The sequence below is a fragment of the Nicrophorus vespilloides genome, unplaced genomic scaffold, assembly GCF_001412225.1.
Source record: "Nicrophorus vespilloides isolate i.1.1-1 unplaced genomic scaffold, Nicve_v1.0, whole genome shotgun sequence".
Lineage (NCBI taxonomy): Eukaryota > Metazoa > Arthropoda > Insecta > Coleoptera > Silphidae > Nicrophorus > Nicrophorus vespilloides.
In genome coordinates, this window is record NW_017098721.1 from 67,240 (window position 1) to 85,711 (window position 18,472).

At 30.4% G+C, this 18,472-nt stretch overlaps 3 protein-coding genes across 4 annotated transcripts; 1 reads left to right on the forward strand and 2 right to left on the reverse strand.

Annotated features, from left to right (window-relative positions):
• Positions 1–1,125: 1,125 nt before the first annotated feature.
• LOC108563057 lies at positions 1,126–7,801 on the reverse strand. The gene is made up of 4 exons (XM_017921616.1): positions 7,598–7,801; positions 6,913–7,388; positions 6,115–6,852; positions 1,126–3,640 (listed from the first exon to the last, which is right to left on the reverse strand). Exons 1-4 carry the CDS (start codon positions 7,645–7,647, stop codon positions 1,155–1,157), a joined length of 3,750 nt encoding a protein of 1,249 aa, XP_017777105.1. The 5' UTR covers positions 7,648–7,801; the 3' UTR covers positions 1,126–1,154.
• A 2,432-nt stretch (positions 7,802–10,233) lies between these two features.
• LOC108563064 (nicotinamide/nicotinic acid mononucleotide adenylyltransferase 3) lies at positions 10,234–15,971 on the forward strand. Of its 2 annotated transcripts, XM_017921627.1 has the most exons (7): positions 10,236–10,415; positions 10,468–10,691; positions 10,748–10,900; positions 11,034–11,135; positions 11,195–11,352; positions 11,436–11,706; positions 15,560–15,971. In XM_017921627.1, exons 1-7 carry the CDS (start codon positions 10,340–10,342, stop codon positions 15,590–15,592), a joined length of 1,017 nt encoding a protein of 338 aa, XP_017777116.1. In that variant the 5' UTR covers positions 10,236–10,339; the 3' UTR covers positions 15,593–15,971. The 2 variants fall into 2 exon arrangements, with proteins under 2 accessions (XP_017777115.1, XP_017777116.1); XM_017921626.1 differs by lacking the exon at positions 15,560–15,971 and having other exon boundaries at positions 10,234–10,415; positions 11,436–12,273.
• A 57-nt stretch (positions 15,972–16,028) lies between these two features.
• On the reverse strand, positions 16,029–17,189 carry LOC108563065 (beta-1,4-galactosyltransferase 7). Its single transcript, XM_017921629.1, has 3 exons — positions 16,988–17,189; positions 16,506–16,923; positions 16,029–16,449 (listed from the first exon to the last, which is right to left on the reverse strand). The coding sequence occupies exons 1-3, from the start codon at positions 17,094–17,096 to the stop codon at positions 16,077–16,079; spliced, it is 900 nt and encodes a 299-aa protein (XP_017777118.1). The 5' UTR covers positions 17,097–17,189; the 3' UTR covers positions 16,029–16,076.
• Positions 17,190–18,472: the final 1,283 nt, after the last annotated feature.

Below are 18,472 nucleotides of genomic sequence, written 5' to 3' on the forward strand. Positions count from 1 at the left end.
TTTTTCTTACAATTTATTTTACTCTTTAAGCGAAATGCTCGTTAAGCGAGGTTCCACTGTACTTATTGTCGAAACTACGCAAAGTGAGTTTCTAAGAGAAGCTATGTATAATAAGATCGTTGCTTTAATTATTTATTTATTCAATAATATGAGTATTTATACAAAATCATGTTTTTCAAAGAAAAATCATGTATTCAAATTGTTGAAGGTCAAACTTCAATGAATATAATGTTGTTTTGTTCAATATTATTAATTGTTATTATGTAATTTATAGTCTGGCAAAAACATCGTTTGATATCAACAATTTATCTTCAAAGTTCTTAAGTTGAGACTTACATTTTTGTTCTTATTTTAGAAATATAAATTTAGTTATTCTTATATGAAAAAACAATACAATTTCTTCACTTCTTTTTTGTCAATTGTATAATTGTAGCAAATCGCAACAGTACGGAATCTATTCATAAGAAATTTATGTAATGAAAAACGTGAAATAAACGAACAAAATCTGTTGCTGTAAAACCAAACATAATTCAGGAAACGAGGAACCACGGCGAATACATGAATATTAATTAGGTAAGATACAAACAAAGAAGTCTAAATACATGCATATATACATGATTGTAAGACAGGAAACAGTGCGAGATGAATATTTACAGGTGAAAAATAACGGCAACTGATGCACGTAGATATATAACTAGTAATATTTATGAATTTCATGTTATTCTCTGTTTTTCTAGTACCTTTTTTTATTTGCTTTATTTGTTACCTCAGAAAGTTAGTTTACTTTTTTTTATGTATCTTACTTGTTAGAGTTTTTCGTTTGCACATATGATTATGATGAAATTTGTGATATATATATATATATTCTGATATTTATATCACAATATTTAGAAGTTGTAGAAAGTGTCAATATTTGTGAGAATTTTCCTAATGCTAAATTTTGTTATATATTAAATCTATTTAAAGATTTCTTGACTACTTTGCAAAATATTACTATGATGAATAATTGCTGAGAATAATTGTCTTGTTATTTAAATTTATCGAACGTAATCTTAATAAGTTTGTTGAGTCAAACTAGTTAATCTAGATTAATAATGGTTATACGAATATTATTAAAACGTTGATTGGATTTTATTAATTAATATAAAAGTAAATTACATCTCATTAAGCTTAAATGTAAACAATTCGCTTCGGCTACGTTCGTAGCACTGAAAGATCTGTTTAGCCAATATCCTGCACTCGGTATTCGGTTCCTTGCGAAACCTTTCATTCAAAAGATTCTCGATAAGGTCCCTCATATACTCCACGTGCCTGAAGTAGTTACCGACTATTACGAAAAGCAACTCTGTCACTGCTAGACGGACCTTCGCGTCCTCGTGCTCCCAATCCATCATGACAATTCGCATTGCCTCGGTGGCAAAGTCCTTCCCCTTAGTGCAATTCTTTCCAGCCACTCCGATAACGGAAAGCGTGTGTAGGTAGTTGATCAGAAGCAAAGCGTCCATTTTACTTTTGTAACCGTTGATGAGCGGGTAAAAGAAACTGTGCATACAGTCTTCGAACAACAGCTTCGTCTCTACCTTTCGACGGGCCTTCATGAAATACCGCGTCTTACTCTTCAATCTTTCATCCAGCGGCAACTTCTTCAAAGCAACATCATCACTGTTGCAAACTTCTCCTTTAGCCAGTTCTAAGACAGCTGTCTGCAAGATCATCAGAATTAAAATCCTGTGGCTTATACTGTAAATTCCTTTAGCGAATGAATGGAATTCCTGTCCGAGATATTGCGCGTAGCGATTTGGATCGGCTAATACTAAAGCCACGCACGCATTGAGCACGAGCTCATCGAAATTGTCCACGTAAAACTTCGGCGTTAACGAGATGAGAACATCCATAAGCTCTATGCCCAAACGGTAATTCGATTTGGTCATGTGAGCTTTGATAACTTTCTCACAGTTCTCCAAGCTCATCGTGAAGACATCAGGATCGGTGGCTTCCAATAAACCATCACGAATTTCGGATAAATAAACGGGAGGTTGTTTCTTGTTAACAGTGACATCGTTGCTCGTATCGTACGGCACCAAATCATCGTCCGAGTCCAGATCTTCGTTGGTTTCATTCAAACGCAACGAATTTATCGTTGTTTGCGATGTTACGGACTTCTCCACCACGCGTCTTTCTATAACAACCGGCATATAATTGTCACGTTTGAGCGGCACAAATTTGTGATCGGCGAAGCTTTCGAACATGACGATAAAATCTTGATCCGAATGGATTTCACTTGAAACGCCGTTAAAATCCTTCTCGTCTCCGGATCGCAGAATATCCGGATAAAAGCTCTTAGAGAGTTCCGCTTTCAAAACGCGCTCCGTTTCCTTTTTATAATCGAACAGCAATTTGATTGATTCCAGCGATTTCTCTTGCAAGAAATTTAACACCGTCTCTCCGGTTACCATTCCCATGCATCGGATTTCTTCTACGGCGCATTGCAAATGATTGGGCATTCCCAGCAGCACTTTATCTTTTATTCTTTTTCTCTTTTCAGCGCTCTTCTCGAAGTCTGGGATCATTGCCGCCACACTTACAATTATAAGTTTGGTGATGTAGAAGTGCTGTTCAACACTTGTTTTTTCAATAGCCAATTTATTCGACCAAGCATCGAGCAGATTCAGGATTAATTCAAACAACAAATCCGGTTGCGATTTGTGCAAGAACATCACTAAATTACTAGGCAGAGCGTACGACTTGCTGCATTCGAAGTAACTCAACAGCGGTAGCTTCACAGTTAAGATATGCTTCCAATTCTTATTATCTAGAAGACTTTTATCCATGACGTTAAGCAGATCATTGGGCGGCGTGTGTTTCAGCAGCTTCGGCGCCAAAATCTCAACGGCTTTAGCGCTCAGATTATTCAACATTCCTATTGTTAAACTTCTATATCTTTGATCTCTCCAAACGTACAAGAGCAACACGAAGTTGTTTAAGTCGCTTTCACAATTGCAGCAGTAGACCAGTAGAAATTTACTGACGAATTGACCCAATCGTTCGCCATTCAAATCCAACGATAAATGTACACCGAACTCCACGACTTTAAATATAGTGTATAGCAGGAATTTGGAATAGTTCTTCGGAATGAAAAAGTCGTTGACGTTACCGCTGAATGCGTTCGCCAGACGGGAGGGTAATGATATGATCATTTGCAGGAAATGCTCGAATTCCAATTGGTTCAGATCGTCGCTCAGATAGTAGATGAGAGCATCGAAGAGGCCCTCGTTAACCACGACTCCAGTGATCAAGTTTTCCCTGATATCGATTCCATCCATTTTCTGCGATAGGGTGTCCAATAAAACGGTCAGCGCTTCGACGGCGTAATGCCTATTCTCGATAAAGCAGAACCTGCGAAACAGATCGTAGGTGGCCGCATCCTCGTGACATCTGAAGTTCGTAACGAAGGACTGCACGATTGACCCGTAGCATTGGTCCAGGAAAGCGCTCCTTCTCGACTTTTTCTTTATTCTGGCCAGCGTTAGTGGACCAGGTAGATGCTCTAGGGCTTCCACGAACTTTGACCCAAGGAATTGAGAATCTTCAACGGTTACTACGGGTCGGCTCAACAGAGCCAGCACATCTTCACCACTTTCTGAAACCGAAAAACTCATTTGAGTTTCCCGGCCACTCACGCTCGTCTCTTCTCACCACATCATTATCACAATTTATTTAAAAAAAACTGCACGCAAATACAAAAAAAAATAACAAAGCTCGAATAAAATTACGCGCTGCAAACGATTTAAATACAAACATTTAAAATTTTCCATTGTTACAGTTTAGACTTTTGCAACCTCCGCATGTTTATTACAACATAAAATGTATATTTAAACTTTCAGTAATTAATTTTGTACGCATTAAGTGTACACTCCTTTCTTAACGTATTAATATATTAAAAATTAACCATGATATTATTATAAAAGTTGATATTGTTATTTAAATCATATATAAAAATAAAGAAATCAATATAAAATGGTGCAGAAAAGGATATCAATAGAAAAATGATTAATATACAAATTAGTTAGTTACATAGTATAGCTTCAATTCAAAAAAAATATTTCTGCAACTATGAACAATTTTATCACTTTCGAATATTCTGCATTAGTAAATTATATGTATTTTGATGACTAAAATGAAGCTGTGATTTAACCTTAAACCAAATAATTTCTTTAAATTACAAATATGTTTTTAAGGTAATTTACAAACCTAATTAGTATAAAACTAAATTTAAACCGAGAATGAAAACATTGACTAAGGATTACAATTAAATTGTAGAGATAGAATAGAAAACTAATTCCTAATTAAATATTAACCCAAGGGTAAACAAATCATGACTAAAGTTAACCAAACAACTAAATTTACTACACACGATTTGCTGATGTACAACTGTTGTTGTTAAATTTAATGTTCAATTGAAATATAATTTATATTTTTTTAGAGCGTACTTCCTATGGAACTTCTCCGTGATTGAAATTAATGGCAAACAAACGTTATAATGTTTCATTTGAATGATAATTATTTGTATCCTATTATTAATAATTACATAAATATGTAAATACTATGATGATGCTTGTTTAACGTATATATAAATACATTATGAATTAACAAATAGACGTATTATTTGCATATTTATCGTTTTAACAAATTTGTCCAATGTAAAATAAACTTTAAATATTTTTTATTTCTTCTGTTTGAATATTATTTATGTCTTCTAATTAGAGCTTATCGATTCTACGAGTTTCAAGAATGGTTCAATTCCGATTCGATTTGGACACGTTTTTCATTTAATTTTAACTTTGTGTCAGTTATTTATTCCAAACATAACAAATGTGCCACGTCACTAAATTGTTTATTGAAAAGCTAAGTAACCGTATCTGACAGTCAATGATAATATTGATTTAACTATAATATTGAGAAATTCATGAAATTTATAATAGTCTTATCTGGACAATTATATAATAATATACATGGTACTAAAATATAAAGAATTGTTCAAATAGAGGAGACATAAACTAATTGTGAACATCTATATAACTTTGAGTTAAAGGTTAACTAGAATTTTCTGAACAAATTTAAGTGTTAAAGTATATAGAGACAAATAAATAACCTCAAGCTAAAAGTTAATAAAAAAAATAAGTTTAAAATAAACTGTACTAATTATATTGAAATAGGAATATCCGTTATGAGGCATTTCAGTTTTTTTTACAATTGAAACATCGAGAGAAAATGAATGAACTTAAGAAGAAAACTTTAAATAATGGAGAATAACAACAAATACAAATCTATGCATATTATCTGCCTTAAAAAAGATACATGCCTACCAATACGACTCTATAGTAAATATCTCTATAAATTGCTTAAATATACATCAAGAAAGAAGTAAAATACATTGAAGTGAAAATATTTTTACTGGTTACTAAGAATCATGTTTGAATAATTATTGAATTCTAACATATTTATTAAAAAAAAAGATATATTATAAATATTGTAATATATCCTTTCGTTCATTACTAATAGCAACTTTTTGAGTATCCACTTTCTAAAATTAAGAAACTAAATATCATGTAATAATCACGTGTTAATGTTATTTTAATAAACTACTTAATAATACTACAACTTAGATATTGAAACTAGATTTAAATAAATATTAAGTTGTCAATTTCAATATATTCATTAAGAAAATTTTAGCAATTAATGTTATTCGCGATTAAATTTACTGAATATTCAAACATAAAATGTTGTAAATTAATTAACATTCATATTATATTTTTTGTTGATTCATCAAAATTTATATGTTTGTCAATATTTCGCTGTACAATTATTCACTTTTGTTTGTAATTATTTATGTATAAATGTTGCAATAAACATTGTTGTTATTTATACATCATAATACTGTTACTAATTAAGAAAATTTATATTCATTAATTATAATAAAAGTTAATTTTTTGACTGATATAAAAATATTAAATTATTTCTGTATATCTGAAGTATTTGAGTAAAATTCATGTGCAATGTAAATAGTTTGATTAACGCAACCGAGGTGTAAGAAAAAAAGACTTTGTTAATTACCTGTTGAGAAATCGTCCAGGAGATCGTTCTGGTTGCCGTTCGTTTGCGTCATGAGGTTATTGGTGGTAGTGTTGTTTATGTTGAGACTGTCGAAACCTAAGTCGCCCAACAACAGATCATTATTTGGTTGCGATGGTACAGCAACTGGTGTAGGTGCTACAACTGTCTCGAACAAATTAGGCTGATGAGACTGCGGGGTCGTCGGGCTGGTAAAGGCCGAACTGAAGTCTGCAAAGTCATCGTCGCTTTTCACGGGCGTCTCCTCCAGGGAGCTGCCTGCCCCGAAAGCCGACTCGAAGTCCCCAAATTTCTCCTCCTTGGTAACGCCCCCACCATCCATCGCGCGCGGATTAAAGTCATCGTTCAGGAGATCCGCACTGGTCTCGTTGTTACCAATAGCTGCGACCATATCATCCTTCCCAAAGTTCGCCGCCGCTCCAAGATCAACCTTCTTTATTGTTTTCACTGCCTTAGCCGGCGATTTCGTTATAGACGAATTCAGGTTCAAATTGACCCTGCGATCCGCGTGCTTAGGACTGCCAACTTGCTCGGTATCCTTATACCGACGAGCATTATTATGATTGGACTCGGAGTCGCTTTCCTCCTTCTCCACGTCGTAATCCTCCTCGAAAGATCTATCCCTGTACCGATTGTTACCACCCACATCAGCCTCGTTGTTGCCATAGTCGCTATTGCTCCTATTGTAATAGTTATCATCCATCCACCGATCGGACCCGCCTTCAAGAAATAACAACAAAATTACTTTCAACTGAAACATCTCCAGTATTCAATACTAACCAGATCGCGATCCACCCATCATGTCCCAGCTCATACCAATATACTTGTCCTTATTCTTTTTCGCCTTTTTCCGTTCCTCCCTTAATTTATCATCGTCTTGTATGAAATCAATTAATTCCTTAACTTTGTGCCTAATATTCACGCCCTGATCTTTATCGTGCTCATCAGTGAACGTGTAATTCTCTAAAGTGCGTAAATCGTAGATGTGCTCCCTCGCCGAAGTGACGACACGCTCTGAACCGTTTCTAATTAAATAATTCAATACTAAAAGGGATTTGTATGTGCGGCGCCAATGCTGCTTATTGTCTTGCAACATCCTCTTCCATAACATGGACATCACTTCAGGGAAATGCTCATAGGTGAATGTGGAATGTGCCAGCTCCTGCATTATCTGCCCTGTTGGCCCCCAGGCCTCATCATTAGTTGCCTCCCTGACTTTTGCCTCAATCTCTGTGTAGTTCATTACAACATTTGTCCTAGAAAAAAAAATTGTAAGATTAAAAATTAAATATTATGTTTTGCATGTGCCACAGATTGTTTTAGCAATTAACGTCATTGGCTATTGTTTATATCAGCGATTCCGCTAATATGAGATAAACATCTGTGTGCCAAATGTACAAAACTGTCAATATTTTGTGTGTATATTTTTTTTTGTAGATTTGACCAACTTTATTTGTCTACTTACACTTTATCGGCGATTTCGCGCACTTTCCACATTAAGAAGTTCTCCATCATCGCTACGGGAAAATGCACAGAGCCTCTGCAAAAAAAAACAGCGAATTCACCTTCGCGAAAAGTCACTCTCCTCTTTCCCACTTGTACACACTAATATCCACTTGGAACTTTTCACCAACAAAACGGTGATTTGGCTGTCAATGGCTGTCAACCATTTCCATTACATCACCAAATTTCCAGTGTTCCCAACATTAGAAACCGCACCAACCGCTAAACTTCCCCTAAAATTTCACTTTTCAATTGTATTCTTACGATTATTTTCCTACTTTTCAATTGCATTTTTTACTTTAAAACCAATACATTTTCGTCTTTTTACTACAAAAAAAAATGCATTTTGATCTTCAAAAACTCTCAATACTTTACACATAAAAACAAAACAAAATGAAAACTTAAAGAATATTCACAAATAATTGATTAAAACTTGAAAATATTTCTATATCAACAAATTATTCCAATTTTATAACATTACCAATAATTAAGCATCACTTAATCAATAGCTTATCAATAAATATTGATTAAAACAATTAATATATTAAACTTAATTGTTTATTTTTGTTGATAATTAATTATTTAATCTTTTAAATTTATATTTCAGATTAACCCAATTAAACTATAAATTAATAAATGTTATAATAACCATCATTAATCATAATTAATATATAAAATGTCATTCTACATATTATTCAATTTTCGTAACAAATATACTACTATACAACAGGTTTGCAAAAAAAATGAGAGTATTTTAGTGTTATTTATTTAAGAGTTTGAAAGGCATAATAAATAAAACTTATATTAATTAAATAGAGATTTGATTCTGTAAAAATTATATCTTTTAACTTAAAAACCATCATTTCAATCACAATATATCCAAGAAATGTTCTTAATTTACATGTTAGACTTGTTTTGAAATTTTCAAACAGGACTATTGAAAATTTCAAAATAAACTAAATTTGTAATGAGAAAAGTACAAATAAATTCTTAAAATATTAGTATACTGTCAAGTCTCTTTTTGTCCTGTTTAATTTTATACGATTTTAAAATCTTCGATTAGTCCGGTTTCAAACAGTACGGCTTATTAGTAGAAGCGATTATCCGCACTATTCGAGGTATTATAATAAATAATAAAATAATACTTTTACCAATATGTTTTACAGTATATAAAGCTTGTACAATTAAATAGTTCACAATTCCATAAAAATTCTTATCCGATAATATCTATACAGCTTTGTGATAAGAGTATTAGAACTGAGCATCAAAAAGATATTTATATATTATTTTGAATATTTTTTTTCAATTATGTTTTAATATAAAATATTTATAATATATATATTTAATAATAACTTCAAACTATTTATTCAAACTATTTATTTAAATTTGTTCTTAGTTTTATAATTAAATAACAATAATATACAAAATTTGTTTGTTTGCATATTAAAAATTATAGTTTACAGCAAAAAAAAAACACACAGTTAATCATATGTCAGTTTATCAACAACTGACGATAAAGGAAACTTATAAATATACGTCATAAATAACAATAATATTTCATTGTTTTGTTTGATAATAGTAATGGTTGCTTATCGTTCAATATTTTAAAGAAATACACTACAAATGAATACTGTTTGTATTATTTCATTTGTTTAATGGTAACTTTCCAAAGGATTTTATTTTATATTATTATATTTTTTTACATATTTACCTCTCAGATTACGTAAATTATTGTCTTGTGAATAGAAAACAATTTTATAAAGAATTTTTAGAATTTTTGATTGTTAGTAGAATCAAAATTTGTTAAAAAACATTAATTCTTGTATTTAATGCAATATTTTTGTACCCATGCAAAATCAATTTTGAAGCACATTAAATAAATATTATTATATGATTATCTATCAATTTCATCTTTGTATTTATCAGTTTATTTAAAGACGATATTTTACCTATTTATCATCATATATGTTACTTATGTTATTTGTATTTAATAACCAAAATAGATATGACATAAACTGTGTTTATATAAGATATTTTCGATTTAATCGTAGATTACTTAAAACTGTCATATCACATAATAACTATTTATTTTACTAATTACCTCAATTTAGCATAACGTGAAACTAATGATCATTAATTTCTAATAAGATTCTTAACTGATACATATCTCAAAATTTCATTAGGACAAAAAATTAAAATTTATAGAATATTTACTTTATATTCTAATAAATTTAAATTATTTAAATTTAATTTTCCAAGACTTATTTATGGAAAATTAAAAAAAAAAATAATTTGGATATTTTTTCTAATTTATGTGTTAAAAATAGTCGTATAAACATTGACTTTAATATAATTAGTAGGAAATATTATATAATCAAATATATAATAATGATTATATAAGAATATACAAGTTTTAAAATTCAAAGTGTGCATAATATCAGACAGTTGTCTAAATTTAATATACGAAAATGTAATAATGCAATTAAATACAGGAAAATGAACTCAAATTTAAAATCACTACCAACAACCATAAATAATGGATTTCTACAGTTGGAGACACTGTCACAAACTTAGTTTTAACTTTTAACTCTTGTTTTGATAAGTTATTTGATGTTAGCTGTCATTGGCTGTCACTTTGATATTGGAGTGCATAACCATCAAATGTTGGGTCGAGAATTAATCGCTTTGGAACATTCTAAAAACAATGACATTAAACAAAGTTGTGCTGCTGGCATGTGGGTCCTTCAACCCACCCACAAACATGCATTTGCGAATGTTCGGTAAGTTTATTGTCAAATTAAATTTTCATATTTAAAATGATAAAATTTCTAGAAATTGCCAAAGACCATTTACACCGAATGGGTCAGTGTTTGGTCGTCGGTGGTCTCATGTCACCTGTGCATGATGCATATGGAAAAGCAGGACTGGTTTCCTCTACACACAGATTGGCAATGCTGAAAATGGCTTTGGGCACAGATCATTGGATCAAGGTGTCCGATTGGGAAACAAACCAGGAGTCTTGGACCAGGACTAGACCTACAATTGAATACCATCAAGTAAAAATGATAATTTATATATATTTTTTAAATGATTTAGTTTTTAATGTTTTCAGAATCATATCAATTCAATATTGTATGGTACCAATGGAAATGGTGATGAGTTTTTCCAGAATTCAATCAATTCTGGGCCTGTGCAAGTGAAATTGCTTTGCGGCGCCGATTTATTAGAGTCTTTTGGTACGCCAGGATTATGGTCTGATGATGATGTAATAATATTACCTAATGATATGTTCACAACTCTGCACTTATTTTTATTTCATTAATAGGTATTATGTAAGAGCAGAATGTGAATGTATCATGTGTTTGTGTGTTGGTTATTTAATTATAATTTTGTTGTAGATTGAAGCTATTGTGGGACAGCATGGATTGGTTGTTATCACCAGAGAGAATTGTAATCCTCTCAAGTTCATTTACAATTCCGATATTCTGACGAAATACATGGTAAAAATTGATTTAAATAATAATTTGCGTATTACCATAGTAATATTGAATTATTCTAGTCGAATATTACCATAGTGACGGAGTGGATAACAAACGAAGTGAGCTCGACGAAAATCCGACGGGCGTTGAGAAGATCAGAATCGGTTCGGTATTTGATGCCGGACAACGTGATCGATTATATAAAGAACAATGGTCTTTATGGTTCTAGCAACAAAAAGTAAGTATCCGGTTTTCTCTCTCTGGGAGTCTAGTTTCTCAATGAATGCGCAATTTTTGTTCATGCTCTTCCCCTGGATGCAGTAAGTACTTGTCGCCCCTGAATCCTCTCTATAATAACTCCAATTTCCTGACACCCTCTCCCACAGATGTCTCAATGGACAGTCCCAGTCCGACGTCCCGCTGTCTGAGTCTGTGCAACAATAATTTGTTTTCTCAGCCTGAGTCGATTGATGTGCCGGACATTGGTGTCGTAGGGAAAAACCAGCAGAATCTGTCGAAACATCCCGGTCAGGCCGTCAAAATTGTGACGGCGAACACCGGACGGCACACGATCATCCCCAACGGCGACAAGGTAAACAACCGCCAGCTGAAAGGTTCCACCAGTTGCGCGGATATTCAGAACACTGAACATCGCACCAAGTCTGTCGAGAGTTTAGAATGCAAGAGCTGCGACGAGAACATGATCAAGTTTATATTCACACAGCACGGTATCAAAGTAGTCAGCGACGTTGAAACTATAGTTTGAATAAGCACTCTAAACAATAATAACTAAAACAGTTGACAATCATTTCATCGATTTCTTCTATAGTTTACCTCACATTAAGTATAAACAACGGGCTTTTATTAGCACACATAATTATGTGCAGTTAAAGATCATTGCATTAAGTATGAATAACTTAAATTATTGTAGTAATTGAAATACCAGATCAGACATATGCATACTAAATTAAGTACTTTTGCAGATCAGTCGCCTGTATCACGAAAATCTGATACTAAAAACTTGGTTCGGTTCCCAAAAACCAACAGAAAATTTGTGGGGGTCGATAAACCCGAAAGGGGTAGAAAGAAATTTTATGATTTTGTGATTACTATGTTTATTTAAGTACCGAAACATTGATGCATGAACAATTCCAATTTTTTGGTAGTATTTTTTTTTTAATTTATCTTCAAGAAAATTGATTATTTCTTTAGTTGTTATTGTAGCTGATTTTTATCAATAATTTTCAATTATTTGTATCTCTAAAAATTGTCGTTAGCAAAAGTGTTGCTGCAACATAAATATATGTTTAAAAAAATCAACACAAAATTAATTTAGATCAGACATTAAATAAAATTTAAGATGACATCAAATCACAGTTCTTTGTTTGATGTATTGTGATTATTAGCTCTGCATAGGATAATTATTAGAACAAATATTTTTAATTTGCACAGTAATATGTAAATTTAACAGTATTCAATACTTTCCGTCGTAAATATTCCGTTGCAAATGTAAGATTTTTATTTATTTATTTATAATTAAAGCATTTTGCTAAAAAAATCAGTATTTTACCAATATGAAATCGGACTAATTTACTTAAAATTTGACGTTTTCAATTTTAACAAGAAAATAAACTTTGCTTTTTTGGGAAAGTTTAATATATGGGTTAATTAATTATTTTGCATTATTTATTTTTGAATAAGATGATCAACTTAAAGCTGTCTTTCCTAGAATTTGTTATTTTTTAAAGAGAAAATTCGAATTTTTTTATATAAAATTAGACATTTCGTAATTTTTAACAGAAAGTTTAATACGTTTCAAAAAAGTTTAACCTATATGATTGTATAGATTGAAGAGAACTGATTTACTTAAAATTGACGTTTTCAATAAAAAAAAACTACTTTTTTGGGAAAGTTTAACCCATATAATTCTAATAGAATATGTTATTTAATTGATTAACTATTTTGCAATATTTAGCTTGTAATAAGATTTGACATTTTGTAATTTTTAACAGAAAGTTTAATATTGAAGCGTAAAAAAGTTTAACCTATATGATTTGTATAGATTAAGAGAATGGTTATGAAATGAAGTATTCAAGCAGTATTTTACTAAAATTTATTATTTTTTTTAAATAAATTTGATATTTCCGTTGAAGTTTCACGTTTAGTAATTTTTAACAGAAAGTTTAATTACTCTTTAAGAAAAGTTTAAATTATATAACTATTGAATGAATATATTATTAACTATGATGAATGAACATAAACACAAACATTATTATTACAGTAGAAGTAAACAAAATGGTGTAATTAATGAAATATTTCTAGAATAAAGTAATATTTTATAAAATGTTATTATATGATAAGTAAACTAGTTTTATATTTCTCATAAGAGTTGTTAAATAATTCCTATTAAAAATAATAATAACAAAAAAATAGTTACTATTAATATAAATTTATAACATTTACAATACTCAATTGTTTACTATATTTTTATTTTTTAAATTAACACAATATTAATCTTCAAACTTCCTACAAAATATTCTTATAATTAGAACTGGATAATAACAAATTACAATATTGGAAAGCAACATAAGAAATGCTGAATATTTCATGGTTTAAGCAAAATTATGTACTTGATTTTATAAAAAAAACAAATAGAAAATAAAAATTGTTTAACAAGTTAATATTTTTTTTATGAATATAGATAATTCTTGTTTTTGGAAAAACTGAAGATTATTAATCTGGTTTGGCATGTGCAAAATATATTATTTTTTATAAAATGAAAATTTGAACTGTTTACTTAAATTATAGAAGATTAAACATACTTTCTTTTTGCAAGGATAACTTTTTTTTCTTCTTTTCTGGTTGATAAGATAACATTTTATCTACATAATATTTATGAATGCATGATATTGAAATTTCTTAAACCAATGTTGATTTAATATTTTGTTGAACTTCTACTTTCTCAAATACTATTTTAAAAACATGTTTCAAAATGCGAATATTACTGATTACTTGGTTAAATTATTGCGTTAATTGAGACGTTGAGACGTAATGTTTTATTTTTAATATCGTTTTTCGATTTTCAACGTTTTGGTAAATAAATTTGATAGTTAAAGATCTGCGTTTCTCAATCTTTTAGCAAGCGTATTTGTTTGTAATTGTTACGAGTATTTCACCAATTTCTCATTTTGACACATAGTTACAGTTTGGTTTGAGATCGATAGGTTGAGAAACGCTGATGCAGATGACAAAGTTAATAATTCTATAAAATCCTGCAGAAAAAATCTAACAAGAAACTTATTAAATTTTAAAAACAATTAAATTATTCAACTCTTACTTCACAATTTTGATTTAAAAAAAAAACTATTAAAACTTAACGAGTTAAAAATATTAAAAAAAAAATGAATATTAATAATTCCATTTTTAAAAATTACATATATAAGAAATATAATAGTTGTAGATCAGTAATTCTCAAAGACCCACAGGGGAGTCGCGTAAAATATTTGGTGAGTCTCAAAAAATTAATGACAAATCAATTGTGGTTGTTTTTCTACATTTACTCATTCTTCGGTGAGTCGCAGAAACTTTGTATGTCCAAAAGGGGATCGCAGAAACCAAAAAGTTTGAGAATTACTGATGTAGATGACAAAGTTAATAATTACAAGATATCTTGAAAACAAAACTAAATGTATACATACATGTTCTATCACAAATTATGTTAAAAGTAGTCTAAACAAGAACTTTATTACAACAAGAAATTTATTTCTCTAATATTTTGTTTGAAGAAATACAGCCAAAACTTATTTAAAACATATATATATATTTTTTTATATAAACTTGTTTTTGCTGCCAATTTGTAATACAATTGAAACTTTGAGATTGTATGCAATTTACCAAGAAAAGTAAACTAACAATAAACTGTTCCTATATGTATATATGTTTGTGAATTTTTACATGTTTATCTGTTTAATTTATGTATGTAAATTTTCTTAAGTGTTTGAGAGTGCTTTTTTTCCTTTGTATATTGAAGTAACGTCACATTTCTCTAAATTGCACTTGTTTGCATCGGTATAAAGATTTGTTAAATAATTTATAAAATTAATTAACATTTGTGTTAGCTCTTTGAAGTACCAGAAATTCGTAGACCCAAGTGGGGACAGACAAAAAAAAATTGTAAAATGCATTTGTAACAGAAAATTTAATGAATTCGCTGATTAGAAGGTGGTAATCCCTCTTTCCTGGGCATTTTCTTGAAAATTAAGATACAATTAAACCTCACCCCAAAGAGTTAATTAATGTATGTTTTTTTAAAGAACTTAAAGAAATGTGGCGCGAAAAGAATATTGAAATTTTATTGCTTGTGTATGTGGATTTATGCATGTGGAGAGGTGTTATTGTATGTTTTTTTTTATAAATTTGATGCATGATAAACGTTTTTGTTTCAGGCATTTGTAGATCAACCTGCATGTCTTCTATAGCTTATTGAATAATTGAAAAATAAACCACAAAACAAAAAGAACGAACTACAGTGTCTCTGGAGTTGATCACAAACGTAAATTTTTCCACTAATTAAGCTTCTAATTATCAGCCTGGGTACTATTGTTATAAAGGAAGGTCAAACGTTTGCACCAGTTTTTTTCTTTAAATTTCCGTACAACCAACCAATCTGGGAGCTCTCAATTTCGATGTTTTCTAATTTGCTTTCTCTAGGATTTTACTTAAGAAGTTGCTGTGATGTTTAGAGTTTATTTGATGTAAGACAGAAATCCTCGCTTTATTGATGACGGGGAAATTTTATATAATTATACAGTTATGTGTAAAAAAAAGACAGCTTTTTTTAAGGTAAAAAAATCTTTATATATACAGAAGAGAATAAAAAGTGAAATTATAAATTAAAATTGTAATTTATAGAATATATAAAAGAATTATAATCTCGAATAAATGATGATCTTTTCTTGTGCATTACTTCTTGTCCGAGCAATCGCACCACGGCGTCACGGCTTTATCACAAGTCAATTGGATATTGACTACAGTCACCGGAGTCGAATCCACTGTGAGGTTGTGCACGGCGAGGATCTTGTACTTGACGTCGTGCAAACCTGTGTGCCTATCCCGTTTCCTCGTGACTTCCCTTTGATTGAAACATTTAACGGTGTCTCTCTTCCTGTGGTTCTTATCGTGGATATGCTTGAAAGTATCATTCATTCCCGTCAAGATGTTTGTTGGTCTCGTGACATTCAGATGGGCGTCCCTCAGACGCACGTAAAACTCGTCGTCTTCCAAACCCCAGCCCCAATATTTATTCGACATACCATTCACCAATTGGAAATGTTCCCTAATAATTACACAAATTAAGACAGTTAATGTTAGATATACGTTATTCTCATTTACCTCTTAACCAATAAAATTCCTCCTACGAATTTGCTGTAGTGATATCTGGGATGCAGATGTGGGGCTGCCACATGGAAAGGCTGCTCTTTGGGATAATCATAGCTGAGGTTCTTATTGAGAGGTAGTAGATCGACGTCGTGCATAGCTACATAATCATAGTCAGCCTTGGTAAATAAATATCCTACATTGATTAAGGATGCTCTGTTGAACCTGTACCCATCGACCTGGTTCAAAATGAAAATATCATGGTTGATGTGTTGGTCGTTTAGGAAGTTGCTGATGTACGGAGCAAACACCAGCAGCTCTTCGAACCTATCCCTGAATGGCACCAGAACAGCCAACCTGTGAGGTTTATCGTAAACCACACCCTTTGAACTATCCCTGTTTAATACTATGTACTCTGTCCTTACATTTTGCTCTACAAATTGGAATTTAGTATTGAGTAATACATATATTATGCAAAGAAAGAAAAAATAACTCACCAAGTGAAAGCAGTCTGGAAGTCAGCACAACCACTGTTAAGAAAAGCACAGAGATCAGAGCTAGGAAAAAGAAGGTGTAATTAAAGCGAGACTCCCTCTTAATGACCATTTTAATGAATTTATCCAATTCATTTCTTTGGCAAATTGAATTTTGTGACTCCACATAACCTAACTAAGTGACATTGCTGAAACAACTTCCCAATAGTTGGTACAACTTTCCTTTATTTTTGTTTTTCTTGTTGCTTTTTTTATGGTGGGGGCTGTAAAATAATACAGGAATACCTCGTTTTGCGACCTATTTACAAATTATAAATTGAAATAATTAACGATAATTATTGTTTAATATGCTTTATTTTTATTGTTTAATATTTAAATTTATGAGAAATCATTAAACTATTCATAAATAAGTTTATTTTGAAGTAAATCGAGTAGTCTTTTTGTTTAAATAAATCTCTCTTAGAAGGTTCAGTTCAGTTCCTAAAGCGCTTTTAACACTAACTCAGGAATAATAATCTATTTGTTTTTCTACCTCATTCCTTCCAAATATCTTGTAAATTGATTTAATTTTTAACCTTCTAAATTGTTACAATTTTTTCCCCAAACTCCAAAACAAAATCTGAGAAATTTTACCCACTGATCCGAGTAACTTTTTAAATTATTATTTAATTTTATTTAGGGACGTATGAAGTAACGAACATATACACTGGTTTCTATGGAAATTTATTTATTATTTAAACTAAAATATTATATCTATTATTTTTGAAGGAACTAAAATACACAATAAATTTCAACTTAAATTTCAAAATCTAATTACTTATAAAGTAAGTATCTTTACAAAGTAAAGTTAATAACCGATTTTAGATTGCTTGGGAGTCATCAAATTCATTTTCTTTAATTAATTACAATTAATTTAAAGCGCACTTACACACTGATTCATTCTTGCTACACCATTTCGTTATTTTATTTAGTTATTATATATTTATTATTGAATATAAAAACTAGATTTACAGAAGAAGTCAATTTCATGTTTCGTTCGCACTTCACAATTATTAGTGAATATACTGAAAATACTTTTATAAAATATATAACATAAATGTCAATAATAATAAAATAATTTGTTTCAGTAAATCTAGTATTAAATAAACGTAGAAATCATAGAACAATTTAAATATCCTACATCATCCGCCAAATATGCATCATCAATTCCTTTCTAAGGTTGTCCAAGAGAAGTTAATAATTGTAATTTGTTATTTTTTATAGAATGTATGTTTTTTTATTACATAAAATTTAATTTTAAATTAAAGAATGCACATTTTTGTAATTTATCAATGTTGCTGTTTTTTTTATTGTCTTAAATTACTTCTTGGACAAAAAGACTTAATAAATAAATTACTTACGATTCTCTAACACAATATATACTAAATTACAATTAAAATTGGAGAAAGTTTATCAAATGTAACTAATTGCCTCAGCACAAACTAAAAC

Coding starts and splice junctions, on each gene's coding strand:
- LOC108563057 (XM_017921616.1), bottom strand. CDS start 7,647: ATGATGGAGAACTTCTTAATGTGGAAAGTGCGCGAAATCGCCGATAAA. Junction 7,389..7,597: donor CGCGAAATCGCCGATAAAGT/GTAAGTAGACAA, acceptor TTTTTTTTCTAG/GACAAATGTTGTAATGAACT. Junction 6,853..6,912: donor GATGGGTGGATCGCGATCTG/GTTAGTATTGAA, acceptor TATTTCTTGAAG/GCGGGTCCGATCGGTGGATG.
- LOC108563064 (XM_017921626.1), top strand. CDS start 10,340: ATGACATTAAACAAAGTTGTGCTGCTGGCATGTGGGTCCTTCAACCCA. Junction 10,692..10,747: donor CTACAATTGAATACCATCAA/GTAAAAATGATA, acceptor TAATGTTTTCAG/AATCATATCAATTCAATATT. Junction 11,353..11,435: donor TATGGTTCTAGCAACAAAAA/GTAAGTATCCGG, acceptor CCCTGGATGCAG/TAAGTACTTGTCGCCCCTGA.
- LOC108563065 (XM_017921629.1), bottom strand. CDS start 17,096: ATGGTCATTAAGAGGGAGTCTCGCTTTAATTACACCTTCTTTTTCCTA. Junction 16,924..16,987: donor TTCCAGACTGCTTTCACTTG/GTGAGTTATTTT, acceptor TCCAATTTGTAG/AGCAAAATGTAAGGACAGAG. Junction 16,450..16,505: donor GGAATTTTATTGGTTAAGAG/GTAAATGAGAAT, acceptor TGTAATTATTAG/GGAACATTTCCAATTGGTGA.